Genomic DNA, 19,946 nt, shown 5'->3' on the forward strand with positions numbered 1-19,946 from the left:
TTCACATGACGACTATTTTTTTTATACCATTTCCCCCTAAAGATAACTATTTCCTCTCCTAGAATTATAGTTCTTTTAAATTTCTAGAGTTTTTGTTTGTTTGTTTATATGTTTGTTTCTGAAATGCTTTACAGTTTGTTAGTTGGCAAATTGAGAAACCGACTTTCCTAGTTGGGTGTTTTATGTGAGGGATCAGCAGGCTTTGGCATGATTTTTTCAATAAATATAAATATTGTGGTCTTCATCATCTTGTGAACAAATATTTCATGAATAATTTAAGATTATTTGGAGCTTTTATTGATTTTTTTCAAGATTTAAGTATTAACAAGAATTGGCTTTAAACTTATGCTCGATATAAAGACCTAGCTACTGATATTTGCAAAGCCCCAGCATTATGATGTCATGATAAATTAGGATTGGTTTATAAAGGATGCAGTTAATTATCTTATTGGTTACTCATGTGTTGATTTGTTAAATTGATATATACCAGTATTTGCTAAATAAAATAGCCCTTTGGAAGTCTTTCATTATATACAGCAAAAATGTGTCTGAAGAAATAAAATCGTTAGTTAAATTGTACCTTCTTTTCCTTATGAAGATATGTGTGAGAAATTAGTTTCTAGTCTGTTATAGGCACATGACATAATTTTTCTGAAAAATTAGTTTGGTTTTGTATTTTCTTGGGGTCTGAAATATATTACTGTTTATGCTTCTCTCTTCATATTGGCTTATAGAAAGCTTAGAATCAAAATTTTAATCTAACGTTAGTGATTCTGTGAAACTTACAGAATGTATTTTGTGATCTAGTTTTATCCATGGCCCCATTTAGTGTCTCAGCTCACTTTCTTTTGTGCACACACACACTCACACACACACACACACACACACGCATACATCTCTCTTAGTTTATGATGTTATACTATATCATATATTTTCATAAATAACATTATATTTTGAGAACACGGTGAGATTTAAAAAATAATGCGAATTAAATTAAGAAAGTACAAGCAGTATAAATGACCTCATTAGAAATATACTAGTTCTGAGAACTGTTTTAATCAGGCTAATTTATGATTATAATTGTTTCCATTTTTATGAGTAATTCCATTTTCCTCATTATTCAGTATAAAATAATTAAAAAGTATTCTTAAATTTTTACAATCATAAGATTAGAAGAGAAAGCATATATAGTATATATAAAGTATATGATATTTCCTTCAGGCAATTAAAAATATTTAGATATTTTATTTCTGGGATAATAAGATTTGGATTCAGATTGTAGGTTTTATAAACTGAATCATTGCTAATTTTTAGAATTGTCTCTATATAGAGACAAATTTTTATAAGACTGTGGTGAGTACATATATACATAGCTTCATAAATGTATACACTATATTCATAAGATCATTTATATTCCCTAAGAAACTTTACTTTCGAAGACATGTTAAAATGCAATTTAAGAGATATTTTTGCATACCTATTATAAGAAAATATTTTAAGCAAGTAACAGAAGGGAAAGCAAGGATTTTAAAATTTAAGAATATAAATGAGATAAATTTTTAAAATAACCTAATTTAAATGAAACCTATTGTTTAAAACAGAATATAAGGACCAAAATGAAGGAACAGTGTTATTTGGGCACAGAGGAGGAAGGCTTGATAGTATACAAAGGAAAAGAAAATTATGAGTAAAGTAATTTTTGAGCTGGCTTTAAAGATCTATAAGAATCAATTTCACCAAAGATAAAGTGGTGGTTATACCTATCATGGCAAAATTATAAAAATCAGTTATATTATCTAAAAACAATAACTCAGAGCAGGTGGTTGGCAGGGAAATGTTTGATTCCCAGATCCAGTTGCATGGTGACTGGAGGAGTGGTGGTCTCAGAAACAGAAATGAAGATCCCTTATGTAAGAGATAACAGATAATACAAGAAAGAAAAATGATAGCGGAGGGGAACATTCCCTTTACTGAGTAATGTAAGTCATCAACAGACTGTATTCTCAGTGACCATTGGATCATTGGTGCCAAAGGGGTAATACAGTCACTCAGTTGTAAGAAGAATATGACTATAGAATCTCAAGCGTATCTTCTTTTAGTGTAGCAAGACTAGAAAAGGGAAAGAATAGTACACAATATCTTGGCAGAGAGGCTGAGATGCCGGGAAGCATCAGGTGACCGAGAGATTAAGAAGTACAAAGCGTTTGGCTTTTCCTTAGAGAGCCCAGCTCCTATCAGCTCATTCCATACTTGAATTAAGGTGATTTACTGCTGGGCATTTTGCCTGCCAAAAGTAAACATTTATACTCTCTGGAAGGTATCATGCAGAGTCTCAAATGCCCTATCTATTGCTAGTCACAATATGTAAAAACAAAACAAAACAAAACAAAACAAGGTAAACCTAGAATTCCATACTCAGTAAAACATTCTTCAAAAATGAAGACACAATAAATACGTTTGCAGATAAATTAAGAGACTTTGTCACCAGCAGACTCACACTAAAAGGAATAATAAAGGGAATAAATGGAAAATAATACTAGATGGAAATAAGGAAATGAATTAATGAATGAAAAGCTGAAAGATAAACATATGAATTAATAAATGACCATTGACTACATAAAATAATAATGTTTATGGTCTTTATATATAAATACTATATTAATTTAAATACACAAAAAGCATAAAAAGCAGGGTAGTGGGTACTTCCAGAATGGCATGGTAAATACCTCTGGAAATCTGCTTCTTCATAAAAACAGGCAAAAATTATCAAATTTTTTCAAAACTCTGGAAATTAAATAAAAGCTTGCAAAGATCCAAGAATGTTACAAAAAATATGGTTTCTTTCATACCTGTCATATGCCCATCCTAATCTATTCATAGCCACAACTGACTTGAAAACCAACAGCCTTGCGGTTTCTGTTGCTATGAAAACCAGCAATTTAGTAGACATTGGAGGGGCAGAGAAGGTTTAGATCTTCCCTAAAGCTCAATCCCCAGGTAATTATATCATTAGCTAACTGGCAGATCACTGAAAAAATTTATTCTCAGAGTTTGTCCTTATTTGACCTGACTCAGAGCTATGTGAACAGCCTTATTCTCAAAGAAGTTATTGATAATAATCAGCTGCAATTATTTTAAGTTACCTGACACCATTGTGGCACACAAGAGTCCGATCAAAACACTCAAAAAAGAAACCTGTGGAATGAGGTCTATACGGGGCTTTTAAATGATTTGCAATATTCCTGGGACTCTAGAAGACCATACATATGCATACCTCGAAAATTCCTGGGAAGGGCATGTACAAACAGGAAGTGAAGGCAAAGGCAAATAAACTACCTCCTGGAGCTTGTAAACATGCCACAAAACATACACAAGCCTCTCAGCAAAGGCTGAGGACTGTATTGGTTCTTTGTATTTAGAGAAATTTCTATTTAGTCATCAGATGGCCACAAAACTAGCTTGACAAGTTTACAGTGGCTGCACAGACCAATGAATAGATTGTAGAAATTTAGTCCTTAGTGTTGCTTATAATACCAACAAAAATGACAGCGTTGGAAGCAACAACAACCTCTAGGGGAAGAGAGATGATTTCCCAAATTTAAGAAACACACACACAGTATGGCTCATACTCAAGAAGCAGTCAAAAGAAACTTTCCCTTAGGAAGCCCAGACATTGGACTTACTAGACAAAGACTTAAATTAGCTATTATAAATATGTCCAAAGGAACTAAGGGAAACCATGTCTAAAGAATTAAAGGAAAGTAATATGAAGATACCTTATCAAATATGAAATGTCAATAATATAAGAATTATTAAAAAGAACCAAAGAGAAATTCTGGAGTTGAAAAGCTCAATAGTTAAAATGAAAAAGTTCACTGGAAAGGATCAACAGTGTGATACTTGTAGTATGTAAATACATATGGATGATTAATTGGAAAAGCAAGGTGAAAAAAAGAGCATATAAAGAGAACCATTAGTTTTTAACTTGCGAACCATTAGTTTTTAACTTGGAAATCTGGTAGAAGTCCAATTAGGAACCTTCTGTGGAAATAGAAGATGACCAATTTTATTTTTGAATTTTTTAGTTTAGTACACCTTACAGATACCAGAAGTAGTTATCCTTCATCTCCTTAACTTAGTCTTAAGATCTTTTCTTTTCCCCCAGATTTATTGAGAAATAATTGATATATAACATTGTATAAGTTTAAGGTGTACAAAGTAGTGATTCTATATATGTACATATTACGAAATGATTACCACAATAAAGTTACTCAACACATTCATCTTTAAGATTTTTATTGCCTGGCTTAGGATCCTTATTTTGGCCTCTTCATTAACTCACACTCACATTCATCCAGAAAATCCTTTTATTCTCCAAATGTGACTCTATTTCATTCAACAGTCTCCTAACCATCCTTTCAAACTTAGTTGAATTTTAACTCTTCCGGAAAACGTTCTCTGATCCCTTTCTCTTGTCTAATCGAAATAGTTCTTCTCTGGGTCTTGTCTGTCTTATAGTACATGTCCCAGGATACATCAGTATTAATTTACTTGTCTAACTGCTTCAGGATGCTGTCAGCACTTCCAGGGAAAGAGTGCTGCCTATTTTGACTATTTTAGTCAACATTTAGCGTAATGCTAGCCTCATGCCAGGTGATGTTGAGAAAAGAGAGAGACCGTGAATGATGAAAAGATAACAAAGTTGAAATATTTAATACTTGGACCTAAGGAGAAGAGTTCTTAAAAGATAAAGAGAAACTAAAGGCAAAGCCAAAGGAGACTGGTGACAATAATACAATTTTGAGGATAAAATTAGTTCTCTTTTCTAAGCTTCTATAGATAGAATTTTAATGCTTTTATGGATTATTTCTTCATATATTCTTAACTCATGCATAGATATTACTTTAACTTTGGATATAGTTTACATGAGATTTATAAAGTTTCATGTAAAAAAGAGAAAAATTTCTTTGGGGAAATCACTAGGTTTAAAACTAAATTTTTTCATATTCTCTTTAAAGCAGAGATCTAAATTTCTTTCCAGGGATTATTTTTCAGTCTCTTTTAAATTAAACACAATGTTTCCAAGCAAACACAATCATACTGTTGTCTAGGATATCATGAACTTAAAATAATATTCTAGGGAAGCTTTTAGTGAGTTAATTAGGAGATGTAGATTTTTTAAATTATTGACTTATTAAATTATGTTTAAATTAAATTATTAAATTTAGTAATTTAATTTTTTAATCAGTAAAATTTCTAAAACACATAAATATGAACACTCAATAGTTCCAGGCAATAGAATTGACCTATTTCAAAGCCTAGTGTAAAAATCAAAGGACATAATAAGCTTTTTATGAAATGGAAAAATCTGCTAAATTATCCTGGACCAGAGCCTTTCACTGTTTATGTTCAAATCAAAAAAGATTTCCCCTTTAACAGTACTTAATTGATGTCATTAGTACCATTTCCATTTTATTACTAGAAATGCCTTCGTATAGATTCCAGTTCTGACATTCTGTACTCCTATTATTAGAAAAACAGACAATCAGCCACAAAACACTGTAGTGGTATTTGTTTACATTTTAAAATATATTTCTAACATGATCTACATCTTTTAGTTATTCAGAATTTAGATTGGCTTTTCCATCACAGACCAGCGATGCTATAAATAACATAATGGCAATCGCTGATGAGCAAGGCTGTAGAGTAATGTAAAGGTCAAAGAATAATAATTCATGATCATCCTTAACAAAGTACACAAGGCTTACAATACTGATATTGAACTCTGGCAGCAAAGCACAGGGAAGAAATGGCACAGCCTGAATCTCTTCATGTACATACGATTTGAGGTGTTTAAGAACTAGAACCAGCTCCTCTCTTAACAAATGTATAAATGTAGATGGCTTCCTGAGTATAACACAGAAGATAGTTTTACGCATCGTAGCTGTTACTTGTGCTCTATTACTAATTGAATCTCTAGTTCAGTACAGAGTAGGTTTGAAAAAAAAATGGTGCTAAAGCATTTGTGTTTAAAATCTCAAGGCAGCATAGCCTTTAGCATCTGGAAAATATTTCCAGATATAAATATTAAAAGACAAGAATCATTTAAATTTTGACCATAGGACACCTTCTCAATTTTTTTTTTTCGGATCCTGATAATATTGAAGGAATAAGAATCTAACTGGAAAACCTTGATTCATTTGCATACTTGGGATTGTCATTTACATCTGACAAGCCAATTATCCGTTTATATAGACTACTTGTATATTTCTTTCACCCTCTACACTAGCAGTCTCAAAGCTGATTTTAGATTGTACAGAATAAACAAAATTTCTTTTCAAAGGAAGGCATCTCTAAGAAGTTGTCTCTCCATTGTAGATATTAATTACTCTTTTAAGACAGAGTGATAAACTTCTGCTCACTCTCATTTCTCCTTTGACTTTCAGTTCTGATATTTCTATAACTAAATTTCCTAGCTAATAAATAGGAAAGGAGCCTTGACCTTTTTTGTGTTGTGGAACCTATAGAAGATGATAAGATACACTAAAAGAATTAGAAGGGTTTTGAGGATATGTTTATGAATATGCTGTTAAGATGTCTTTTTTCTGTACATAATTATGGTAAGAGAAATAAGCAAAGTATTGCAGGATAGTAAATATTAATGTGAATAAAACTAATACTTTTTTCAAAAATGTAATAAATTGAATTTGTGTCCTATTAAGTCTTCTTTGAATTTTTTTTATTGTGATAAAATGTATTAACAAAATTTTACATATATAACAAGTATTCCTTTTCTCCACATCCTCGACAACACCTTTTTTGTTTTGTTTTTGTTTTGTGTTATAATAGCCATCCTAATGGATGTGAAGCGATATCACATTGTGGTTTTGATTTGCATTTCCCTAAAGATGGTGACTTTGACCATCTTTTTATGTACTCATTGGTAATTTGCATGTCTAATCAAGTCCTTCACCCACTTTGAATTTTTGTTTTGGTGGTTGTTGTTGAGTTGTAGGAGTTCTTTATATATTCTGGATATTAATCTCTTGTCAGAGTATAATTTCCAAATATTTTCTGAGATTCTTTGGGTTGACTTTTCACTCTGTTGACAGTGTCCATTGATGCACAAAAGCTTTACTTTTGATGCGCTTTGATTTACCTGTTCTTATTGTTTCCTTTTGGTGTCACATACAGGATATTGCAAACTCAGTATGTGAGACTTTATCCTCTTGGTTTTCATTTGTAAATTTTATAGCTCTTACATTTATGGCTTCAAATTAATTCAAGTTAATAAATATTTGTATATGATGTAGGTAAAGGTCCAGTTTCATTATTTTGCAAATAGACATTCAAATTTCCAAAGACTGTTTATTGAAAAGACTGTCCTTGAGCCATTGACTAGTCTTGGTACCCTTGTTGAAAATCATTTGACCATGTATGAAAGAGTTTGTTCCTGGACTATCTATTCTATTCCATTGGTCTTTATGTCTTTATGCCAGTATTGCACTGTTTTGATTACTATTCATTTTCAAGATTGTTTTGGCTATTTAGAGTCTCTTTATATTCCATATAAATTTTAGGATGAATTTATTATTTTTATAAAAACATTATTAAAATTTTCATAGGGATTATATTGACTCTATAGATTGTTTTAGGTAGTAGTAATATCTTTACTGTAATAAGTGAAAGGCGATGTGTTTTCATTAATTTATCTTCTTTAAACTCAGCAATATTTTATAGTTTTCAGTGTTTTACCTCCTTGGTTAAGTTTATTCCTATTTTATTCTTTTTGATGTGATTGTAAATGGAATTGTTTTCTTAATTTCCTTTTCTGGATTGTTCATTGTTAATGTTAAAACACAACTGATTTTTTTTTAATTAAGTTTATTGGGGTAACATTGGTTAATATAATTATATAATTTTCAGGTGTACATTATCATTTGACATCTGTATATTCTATTGTGTGTTTACCACCCAAAGTCTAGTTTCCTTCAGCTACCATATATTTGATCCCCTTTATCCACATCACCCTCCCCCTACCACATCTTGAGACATTGACCCTCTTCCACCATTCTCCCCCCCCCCTCCCTCCTCACACCCCACTACTATCCACTAGTCTATTGTCCTCTGGTTACCACTAGTCTATAGTCCATGTCCATGAGTCTCTGTTTGATTGTCCTGCTCATTTGTTGCTTTTAGGTTTATATTCCACATATTAGTGATATCGTGACTGATTTTTGCCTGTTGATTTTGTATCCTGCAACTATCCACACTTATGTATTAGTTCTAAGAGGGTGTGAGTGAGGTGTGTGTGCATGTATGAGTGTGTGTAAAATCTTTAGAATTTCCTACATATAAGATCATGTTTTCTGCAAACAGATAATTTTATTACTTTCTTTCCAAATTGGATGCCTTTTTTCCTTTTCTTGCCTAATTTTATTACTTTTCTTGCCTAATTCCTCTGATTAAGTACTTCCACTAATGTTAAATAGCAGTGGTCAAAGCAATCATCCTTGCTTGTTGTCTTGTTTCTCATCTTAGAGGAAAAGCTTTCAGTCTTTCACCATTGAGTATGATGTTAATTAACCGTGGGCTCTTCGTATGTGGCCTTTATCATGTTATGAAATTTCCTTCTATTCCTTCTATTTCCTTCTATTCCTAGTTCATTGAATATTTTTATCATGAAAGTTTGTTGAACTTTATTAAATGCTTTTTTTCGCATCAATTGATATGATCAATGTGGCTATTTTCCTTCATTCTGTTAACATGGTGGGTTACACAGATTGATTTTTGTGTGTTAAACCATTCTTGCATTCTAGAAATAAATCCCACTTGGTCATGGTGTATAACTGTTTTTATTTGTTTTGTTTTGTTTTGTTTCGCTGCTGCATTCTGCTTGATTCTGCTATTTCGATGAAGATTTTTGCATCTGTATTCATCAGGGATATTGGTCTGCAGTTTTGTTTTGTTTTGTTTTTAGCTTTGTGTTTGTCTCTCTTTATTATCAGGATAATATTGGCCTCATAGAGTGATTTAGAAAATTTTCTCTCCTCTTCAGTATTTTGAGTTCGAGAAAGATTGATATTAGTTCTTCTTTCTCTCGAAATGTTTGATAAAATTAACCAGCAAAATCTGGTCCCGAGCTTTTTGTTTTAGAGAGGTTTTTGATTACTGATTCATCTCCTTACTAGCTTTGTCTGTTCAGACTTTCTAGTTCATCATGAATCAATCTTGGTTGGTTGCCTAGTTCATCTAGGCTATTCAGTTTGTTGGCATATTCTCTTGTAGTCCCTTTTCCTGCATTTTTGTATGCTTTGTGAATTTCTTTTAATTAGCATTTGGAAAAAACAGATACCTTTTCTAGTCTTTGCAGAATGGCTTTGTGTCAGGGAAGTCCTCTGCTAGTTAGCTGGGCATATTCTGAGTCTTGGGATCTGCCCAAGGAGACAGCTTAAGGAACTTCCTCAGTTCTTTTCTGGGCATGCATCAGGCCTGGGGCTGTGTGGTGGTTTTTGATTGCACCATATACACGGAGGCTTTTAAATGTCTTAATTTCTTAAAGATCCTAGCCCAGCACCTCCTTGGGCTTTTAGATGACCTCCTGCATGTCTCTACCTGTAAATCTTTTGTCCCAGGCATCTGCAGGTCTTAGTCTCTATAGCTTTCCTAGTCAGTGCCAGCTGTTTCTCCCTGCCTCAGATTCATTCTATCATTTTTCCTAGCCTGACATCTGAGTTAGGGGATACAGAGGAAAGCCTTTCAGGTAGGTTAGAATGTGGGCAAGCATAAACAAAAATGCTACATAATTTTTTAGTATTTTGAATATGGATTTTTCTTGACTGGGCATTGGTTTGGTGGCTGTAGACCTTTGAATATTTTTCAGAACTCTAATTAAAGTTTCTTTTTGTCAATTTTTTGCTTTGTTTTGGGGTCTACATGAGGCATCAAGTGCTAGAACTTCCTATTTCACCATTGTGCTGATGTCACCTTTTTTTCTGTAAAAGCATTTAATGAAACAAATTTCTTTTAAAGTACTACTTTGGTTTCAGTCAACGAACTTTGATGCATTTTATTGTCATTATTCTTCAGTTCAAAATATTATGTAATTTTCTATGTGATTTTTGTGTTTTACCCATTGCTATTTTAGAAATGAGTTATTCAGTTTCCGCATTTCTAGGTTTTTTTCCCCTAAAAGTTTTATTTTTTGTTAATTTCTTAAAGTGTCCTAAGACAACTTTTTGTTAAATTTTGGTCTTTTGAAATCTATTCAGACTTCAAAAGACCAAAATTTAACAGCCCAACATATGTTGGCAAATGTTCCATGTGCCACTCAGAATAATGCGTATTATGAATTTTTATATAGTGTTCTACAAATCCTAATTAAGATGGTTGATCCTTAATTTAGATTTTGTATTTTCTTACTAACTTTAATATGTACTTGTTATAGCAGTTACTGAGAAAGTTTGTTAATGTCTGAAACAATGATTATAGAATTGTCCTTTCTTTTGAGTTCATGTATTTTAAAACTATATTAATAGCATACATATTTATATTTCATATGTTCCCGATGTATTCAAATTTTTATAATTATAAAGTTTTCATCTTTGTTCTTAGTAATACCTTCTGTCTTTAAATCTACTACATATGATATTCATATAATCACATTAACTTTCTCATATTTAGAGGTTGCCAATATTTCTCGTCCAGTTATTTATTTTTAGTCTGCATTTGTCTTTGTATTTAAAGTGCTCTTATAGACAACTATTTTTTCAAATATTTTTCCTTCCTTCTCTTCTTGTGGGATTCTAACTATTGATATTAGATTATTTCATATTGTATTTCAAGGTGGTATTAATTTTTGTTAATCTTTTATCTTTATGTTTTTCAGGTTGATAATTTCTACCGATTTATTTTCACGTGCAATGATTTCTTTTTAGCTCTATCCAATCTGTTGTTGAGCTCATGAAGCATTTTTTTTAATATTAATTATTGTAATTTTCAGCCCTGAATTTTTATTTGGTTACTATTTTAGAGTTCCCATTTTACTCTTCAGATTATCTATACTTGCATTGATACCATAATGTATGTATAATGTTCTTTAATTTGTTGGAATTTTTTTCTTTAATTCTTTAAATATATCTGTGATGGGCGTTATAACATCTTTTTTTGGATACATCCAACATTTTGACCCACTTGGAGTGAGTATCGGTTGTTCATTTTTTACTTCATAATGTTCAAACTACACTTGTTCTGCGTGCTAGCAGTTTTGTTTGAAAATTGGATATTGCTCATAAGAGGTTTTTGTGACTGGATTCTGTCATGGTCATCTCATGATTTTTGTTTCTTGTTCTAGTAAGGAATAAATTTGCCTGGATTCAAACTGTAAACTTTATCCACTGTGCAGTATGAAGCTACTGATCTCTCTGTACTGTTCTAGAGGCTTTCTACTGTTTCTTTTTTGTGCAATTTGGTATTCAGTCAAGGGTTTGGGCCGGGAGGGAGCTCATCTTCTCTGCATTTCTTTTTTTTTCTAGGAATCTCTTCTTTCTTTATCTCTGTTAGTTTCAGACTTTGTTTTCTGAAACTTCAAATCTTTAAAGTTCTGTGCCTTCTGCTGGTCTAGTTGATCAAGTTACGTGTGGTTGAAAAATGTACTTACTCAGTTAAGAAAAAGCTCATTTGCATTTAAGGTTTCTCCATGTCTTTCAATGAATTTGATAGCTCATTTCTTTTTAACTCTAAATAATATTCCATTGTCTGGATGTACCACAGTTTATATTTATTCATTCACCCACGGAAGGACATATTGGTTGCTTCCAAGTCTTTGCAATTATGAATAAAGCTGCTATGAACACCCACGTGCATGTTTCGTGTGGATGCAAGTTTTCAGCTCCTTTGGGTAAATACCAAGGAACATGATTGATGGACTATATGGTAAGAGTATGTTTAGTTTTCTAAGAAACCACCAAAATGTCTTCCAGAGTGGCTCTTACCATTTTGCATAACCACCAGTAATGAATGAGACTTCCTATCACTCCACATCCTCCCCAGCATTTGCTGTTGTTAGTGTTCTGGATTTTGACCATTCTAATAGATGTGTAGTGGTATCTTGTTTTAATTTGCATTCCCATATGCAGATTTGCTGTCTGTATATATTCTTTGGTGTCTGCTCATGACTTTGGCCCATTTCTTAATGGGGTTATTTGACTTCTTATTGTTGAATTTTAAGAATTGTTTGTATATTTTGTTTACTAGTCCTTGTTCTATGTGAATATGTGTTGTAAGCTTGAGAAAAATGTGTATTCTGCTGTTGTTTGATGAAGTTGTCTGTGGATCTCAATTACATGCAATTGATTAATCACGTTGTTGGGTTCAGCTATGCCCTTACTGATCTTTTGCCAGCTGTATGTGGTCATTTCTGATAGAAGTCTCTAAATTTGATAGGGAATTCATCTATTTCTCTTTGCAATTCTATTAGTTTTTTGGCTCACATACTTTGACACTGTCATTAGGCTCATATATATTAAGGATTGCTATGTCTTCTTGGACTACTGACCTCTTTATCAATTTTGTAATACCCTTTGTCCCTAATATTTTTTTTTGCTTTAAAATCTGTTTTGTCTGAAACAAAAATAAATTCTTGCATTAATGAGTCACTTATAAATATGAAGTATTTTTTAATTTTTAAAATTATTTTTAAATCCTCAAAAATTAAAATTTTTCTAATTGGTTTTGAAAGCCAAGTCAAAATTTTTTAATTAGAATGTATTTTTCTAGTGATTCTCAAAAACAGGTCATTTTTTGTTGTTGTTCACTCACTTGACAAATATTTATTGAGAGCTTACCATGTTTTATATATTTTGGGATGGGGCAAATACGTTAGGGATGTGTGAGTTTTAAAAGAGTATAATGGAGAATTGGTTACACAACTTCTGAAGAACTATTTATATCTATGTGTGTGTGTGTGTGTGTGTGTGTGTGTGTGTGTGTGTGTGTGTATGTGTATGTGTGTAAGTTGTACCCCTGGAGTTCTACGTTGTGTTTCTCAAATATATTTGACTAAGAATTTCAACCCATACCCTTCCTAACTAGCTTTTTCTTTCTTTTTTTGTTGGAACATTGGGTCTATTTTCCACACACTATGTAATAGAAAATGAGTTGTTTTAAAAACGAATGTTAACAATTTTTTTAATCTTATACTTATTTTCCCCAGAGTTTTCATTTTGAAGAGAAAAAAAATGAAGCTTGAATGTTTATTTTTCTAGGTGTTTCTTTTGGGTTAGCATTTTGATTTAGCATCTTGGTATTGTAAATACTATTTAAACCGTTACCCTAAGTGGTTTTGGGCAATGTCTCAAAATTTAGTGTGCACCAGAATAAGCTGGAGAATTTACTAAACTGATTGCTGAGCCCTTCCTCAGAGTTTTATTCAGTAGGTTTGAGATAGAGGCCAAGAATTTGCTTTTAAAGTTCCTAGGTGATGCTGCTGGTTCACACTGAGAGGACGAGTTTAGAATATAAAATGTGAGGAGATAGATCTAAGTCCAGTCTCAGCTTCAATACTTACCAAGGGAATTACTTCTGATAAATTACTTAATCTTAGTTATCCCATCTATGAAGTAGTAAAGGTTATAATCCTACCTTCTCAGGTTTGTTGTGTCAAATGACAAACTATTACTTAATGCTTCATATTTTAAAGGCTTACTAATTTAAAGACCAGTCACAAAAACTCTATTATTTTACGTTATACATTTCAGAAGCTACTATTTCTTTGGCCTAAAATCTATTTTACAAAGAAAATATACTTTCTTTTACAAAGAAAATAAATTCGAAGATTTATTTATCTTTTAATTTCTGTTTTGGAATTAAAAGATAAATAAATATAAGTGCATTATGTAATTTCTTAGACTTTTAAATTTATCAGTTGTTATTTTTTTAATATGTTTCTACTTGCCTCCAGTGAATCACATGCAATATTGAAACAAGAGCTATTGGAGCTCCTAATTAAAATAGTTGGCTTTGATACCTTTGTTTATTGAATTTTGAGCTGGTAAAACCCCCAGGTGGTTATATAAAATTTTAACAAATGTTTATTACCTCATTTTTATTTCATAAGACTAGGAAAGAGAAATCCAAAAACACTCTACTAAAATCGTAAGTCCTTTTTCAAAATTGAGATGCCTTGCATTTGTGAAGGAGAGTTTTGGTGTAGAAAAACAAGAATTCTCTACCACTTTTATTTAGCAACAGATTCAGGGAATATTTATTGAGTACCAGTTGAGTTTAAGCCACTTTACGTGGTCTTCTAGATACTATAATGAATTAGTTAAAATATGTGCCTTGAGGTGTTTATAATCTAGTGGGACATATAGCTTCATATCCAGTGATTTATAATATAATATGAAACATGCATTTTTAAAATTATGTGTAAAATGCTATGGAATTCTTAGGTTTGGAAGTAACTTTGAATCAAAGAATTTTGAGTCTAGGAATCTAAGAAGGCTTGGAAATAAGAATATATTTAAGATGCATTGTAGAGCATAAAGGAAAGCATATAGAGGAAAGACTAAGAACAGAAATTATAAGTGTGCCCAGAAGAAAGACCAGTACAAGAGAGACAAAGAAAATCTATGACGTATCAAGTAGATGCATGAACACATATACAACGGGTATAAATTTAGGTGTCTGAGTTCAGTAATATATGAAAGTTGAAGCCAGAAAGTTTTAGAAAGTTATTATTCTGTTCCTGATAAATGGAGGCTTTACCCATGGGACAGTGGTGAGCCAGCTATGGCCCATGGGCCAATTCTGACCTGCTGCCTGTTTTTGTAAATATGGTTTTATTGGAATACAGCTATAACCATTCATTTCAGCAGTCCATGGATGCTTTCATGCTACAAAGACAGAGTTGAATAGTTGTAACAGAGACTGTATGGCCCACGAAGCCTAAAATATTTACTGTACTGCCTTTATAGAAAACGTTCTCCAACTTGTTATACTCCGATGCAGTATGAAATGCCAGTCTGTAGATTTTTAATTACAAATGCATGATGAGATAAAAAGCTTGCAATCGAATGCAAATTAAGTTATTGTTTCCCTTATCAAGAAAGCCTTGCTATGAAAAACACGATGTCAGCAGATCTGGATAGTGTGTGTAGTGAATTGATGTATATTTTACTGAAACTTCTTATCTACTTGTCGTCCAATAACATATATTATAGCTCAAGAATCTCACTTTGAGTCAGCAAAGATGTATTAAAGATTTCTCAGCAAAGTGGGAGAAACAGATGTGTATTTTAGAAAGGATCAATAAGGTCAAATTGAATCTTTTTTTCTATCTCTTCTGCAATGCTACTACAGCATAGTGTCGAGGGCGTGTATGGAGTTTTAGAGTCAAACAGAGCTGGTTACAAGTTGGGGAGTCAACTTGTAAGGAGATTTGCCTCTCAAGGAGTGTTCCTTTCCTTTAATTTATATTCTAAAGACCCCACACAAGAACTCTGTTTGGCCCAGCTTGTTTAAGGAGCCCGCTCCAGCAGGTGCTGGGTCAGAAACTTTGTTTACCATACACAGTAGAGTTGGTGGGTGGGGTGGGGAGCCCTTCCACACAGCACAGACGGTTCACTGTAGATGCTAGGGCGAGACTGGAAACCATTAGAACTGTACTAGAGAACACTTAGTATTTCTGGTCCTCGCAAAGCCAATAAAGTTCATGACGACTGATCACATCCCATCAGTTACGTTAAAACAGCCTACAGTACCATAGTGAATCAAAAGGTGTGTCTCAACCCAAAGAGTAAGCCTGGAGAATATGTTGTTTTTGCAGTATATTTAGAAGATCAAAGGTCAGTTTTCCTAACGCAAACATATTTTAACTTTTCATTGTAAAAGTATTCTTTTTCTTACTAATTTTAATTAGGATAAGTACCCAGGAGATTCTCAAATAAAGGGGAGGGAGGAGTTAATATTTTAATTGCTTGATCTGTGTAATGGTAAGATTTTACAAGGTGATTATCCTATAAGACCTAGGAGACTCACTTTAAAATAGCGTGGACTATAAATCAGATCTCTTTTTATAATGATTTTTTTTTTAATGATTTGTACATCATTACCTGGGATCTTTAATTTTGCAACACCTGGGTATATAACACTGCTCTCTTAAAACCTTTACTACTGTGTGGTTTGTGCTATGTTTTATTAGAAAAGATATGTTTCTATAAGACATCCTACTTCCTGCCCTGTATGAGAAAAGACAGTTTGGAGGCTGGTAGAGAGATGCTGATGTTTTACAGGTGACAGCACAGCGAGGTGTGATCGTTACTACTGTGCTCATTCTGGGAAGGGAGTCGATTTCCTTTGCAAGTGCATGCTTGAATAATTTTATCCCAAACACGGGCAAGTGCTTGTGTAATTCTTCATTTTTCCATTAGGAATCGTATATACATCATGTGCCCCGAGTTAATGCATATAAGATATACTGCTACACCAGTAACTCTGTTCACAGTGTGATATAAACACACACATTCAGTTTTCTTGTTTGAAATTTTCAAATTTATCTCCCAACATGTCTTCCTTTTTTCTTTTTCTTTCAGGTGAGGGGCTATCTCAGGGACATGTAATTATAAAGAATTATTTCAATAATTTATATTATATTTATCCTCGTGACTGAATTTTCTCGAATTATAGAGGATTGAAAAGTTAAAAATTACTTTTTCCCCCCTGTATTGGGAAACTAATATAGGAACCTCCAGTTTAACCACAGAGTAGATGTTTTTATTATTGCCAGAATTATGACTCATAGTCACTTAATTTCCCTATGGTCTCCAGATCTGTTAGCTTTGTTCTGTCTCTTCTAATTTTTATTTTTTATCCAACCTGGAGCACATTATCAGCTTTTCGTGTATAATTTCATCTGAGTCCACAGTTCTGTCATTCCCTTCATCTTTTTATTCCGCATGCGCTATACCGATTTTAAACTCAGTCGTTTATTTATCAAGTATTTTTTGAGTCTACTATGAAGCATGCACTGTATGGGAAATAATATATACATGGCCCCCAAACACAGATATAAACATTTTAACATTTCGTGGATATTTCATCTAGTTCTTGCTTATATGTATGTAGTTACATAATATTATGTATAACAACACATACATATACTGTTGAACACGTGGCATAGTGCATGGTATATGGTAGGCAGTCGATAAGTATTACATTCGTTAAATGTGGTATGCATATTTTTTTCCATTCACCAGTTGGCTTTTTGATCTTCATATTGGTATCTTTAATAAGCAGAAACCCTTAATTTGAATACAGTACCATTTTTCATTGTCTCCCCCTATGGTTAGTAATATTTATATATTGTTTTAAAAAAGAAAACATTCTCATTCCCACATTAGAAAGATATTGCTATGATATCTTAGACGAGCTTCATTGTCTTACCTTCCACATTCTTGGTACAATCTATCTGGCATTTATTTTGAATGCTGTGAAATAGAGGTGCATTTTTCTTATTTCTCCACATCGCTACCTAATTTATTTAGTCCACATTGAAAAGATTGTCTTTTCTTTTATTGTTCTGAAGAGCCAAACTTTTCATAAATCACATGTACAAATATGTATGGATTTGTTTCAGGACTATTTTGTCCATTTCTCTGGCCTATTTATCTGACTTTACTCCAATGCTACTCTGTCTTGATCTGCCTTTGTAATGAATCTTGAAATCTGATAGAATAAATTCTCCAACTTCGTTCTCCTTTATGATAAAATTGATTGTTCTTAGCCCTTGAGATTTCTATATGAAGTTAGAATCAGTTTGTCAATTTCTGGGAAAAATATTCAAATTGTACTGGATTTCATTGTATCTATAAATCAATGAATCATTCATGTGTTCATCTTTGTTCTATGTCCCTAGAGTCCTGGAATGTTAAGCACACAAGGCACAGAGCTGGAAGCACTCATTGAGATATAATTCCAATAAGTTAATAATCCTGCCTCTTAAAAAGTGCTCTTAATTCATATCCTCTGTGGTATGCAGGACACTAAACTCTTTATTCCATTAGGAGCAACTAATGACATAAACATAACCACAAAGCACAACTACCGTTTGTTAAATATACAAAATATGTCCGATACTGACTGTGTTAGATGTTCCACTTATTTCATTTTTTATTCCTATTACTGCCATACATGGGAGTATCCCATTTTATAAATGAGGAAATTAATATGTTCAGAGAAGTAAAATACCCTGACTACAATCGCCCACTTAGTAAATGATGAGGCCAGAGGCCGAACCCTGTTTATAGTTTGCTCAGTCGTAATCCCAGTGCCTTGGATAGGCAAGTGGGAAGGCTTGACTCGGTAAATATGTGGTGATTGAATGAATACTTCTGTCTTTCTCTCCATGTATGCTATTAATGATTCACATTTCTTCGACCAAAAATTATAAAACTTTCAAGATAAAAAGGGTTTTACTAAGTAGCAAGTTTAAACTCTGTATCACCTAGCATCACATTTAGATGACAAAGTAGTAAGAAATCTAATTAATCAAAGCAGAAGTGCCAAAATGCCCAAACTGGAGGAATTACTTCCTTATTTAATACTTCAAAAAGCTGTGTGTTACCTAGCATGTCTTTAATGTTTTATTATCTCTTTTTTGAATTGGTAATTACAGTGGGGGCATAAACTCTGTCCTGTATGGCAAGATTACATTGATATTTAATTGCGTTCATTATTATTTTTCCTCTTTTATTTATAGCTAGGAAAGAAAAGACACACTTTAAAAATTATCTACCACCTTATTAAAATATGTTTAAGTAAAACTGACCTAAATTAACAGAGAGAATAAATTTGAGCATTAAAGCCTTTTAGACCTATGAAATGAACTCCAAGCCAGTTTCCTTTCTGGTTTTATTTTTTTGCTTTAATTATTTATATATGTTTCTTCTTTTTATGCCTCTTCCAAAGCTGTTCAGTGCTTCGGGGTCTCATTTCACGCACATGAAAATGAGCTCTACAAAGATGATCAGAGTATTGGCAATATCATTGTAAAAATAAAATCAACCAAATTACTACAGATTAGACCTGGTAATTTCAGCCTTTATCATCATTTGTAGTCATTGTCCCAATTGATACATGGATTCAAAATCAAAATAGTAGAATTATTCCTGCTGAAGGTTATGAGACATCATTATGCTATAAAATATAACACATCGTTATGCTTTTAGAAAAAATTATAGAATGATGAATATGACCAAGGACAAACTATATTATATTTTATGATTTTTTAAAAATCTTATAAACACATCATCTTTTCCTCAGAAGTACCACGGATGGCTTGTACCTGTATGTTGATAGCTCAAATGGGAAATCTGGTGACATGGCTGATATCCTCACACCTGTAATTTCACGCAAGGGACCAAAATGTACTCCGGTGTTCTGGACTCACGTGAATGGTGCCACAGTTTGTTCCCTACAGGTACTGCTTAGAGCATTGCATTTTCTGAATTACCTCTCTAGAAATTCATAGGGTATAATTTAGTGTTATAAAATATAATCTGCTAATCAGTGAAAATGAACAGTTATCAACACTTCACTAGTTTCAAAATGGTAGCATTAGAAAAATGCTTTAGCAGAGTTGAACCTGAGTGGCTAGTAGGACTTTTTTTCAACTATTCAACTTACGATTATTATCTTTATCCTGAGGTTACACCTCTGTTTTGTATGGTTTTACACTTGAACTATTTCATGGAGGTTTCAGTATCAATGTTCTGAGAATAGCATTATCAAATGACTTTGGCGATACTTGAATGTGCATTGCTTTTTGATATTGGTGCTACATTCTCCAGTAGTCTTTTCCAAATCTGGTTTTCTTTTTTTGTTTTTGTTTTTGTTTGTTTGTTTTTTGGATAAATAAATAAATAAATAGTTTCGAACTCACAGAAAGT

At 32.6% G+C, this 19,946-nt stretch overlaps 1 protein-coding gene across 1 annotated transcript in view; it reads left to right on the forward strand.

Moving 5' to 3' along the window:
* Nucleotides 1–19,946, forward strand: part of MALRD1 (MAM and LDL receptor class A domain containing 1) — a 477,766-nt gene that overhangs the window by 153,809 nt on the left and 304,011 nt on the right. The window contains 1 exon segment of the mRNA XM_039877626.1: nucleotides 19,321–19,477. Within this exon segment, the coding sequence (XP_039733560.1) occupies nucleotides 19,321–19,477 (157 nt within the window).

This window comes from Pteropus medius, unplaced genomic scaffold, assembly GCF_902729225.1.
Source record: "Pteropus medius unplaced genomic scaffold, Ma_sr-lr_union100, whole genome shotgun sequence".
NCBI lineage: Eukaryota > Metazoa > Chordata > Mammalia > Chiroptera > Pteropodidae > Pteropus > Pteropus medius.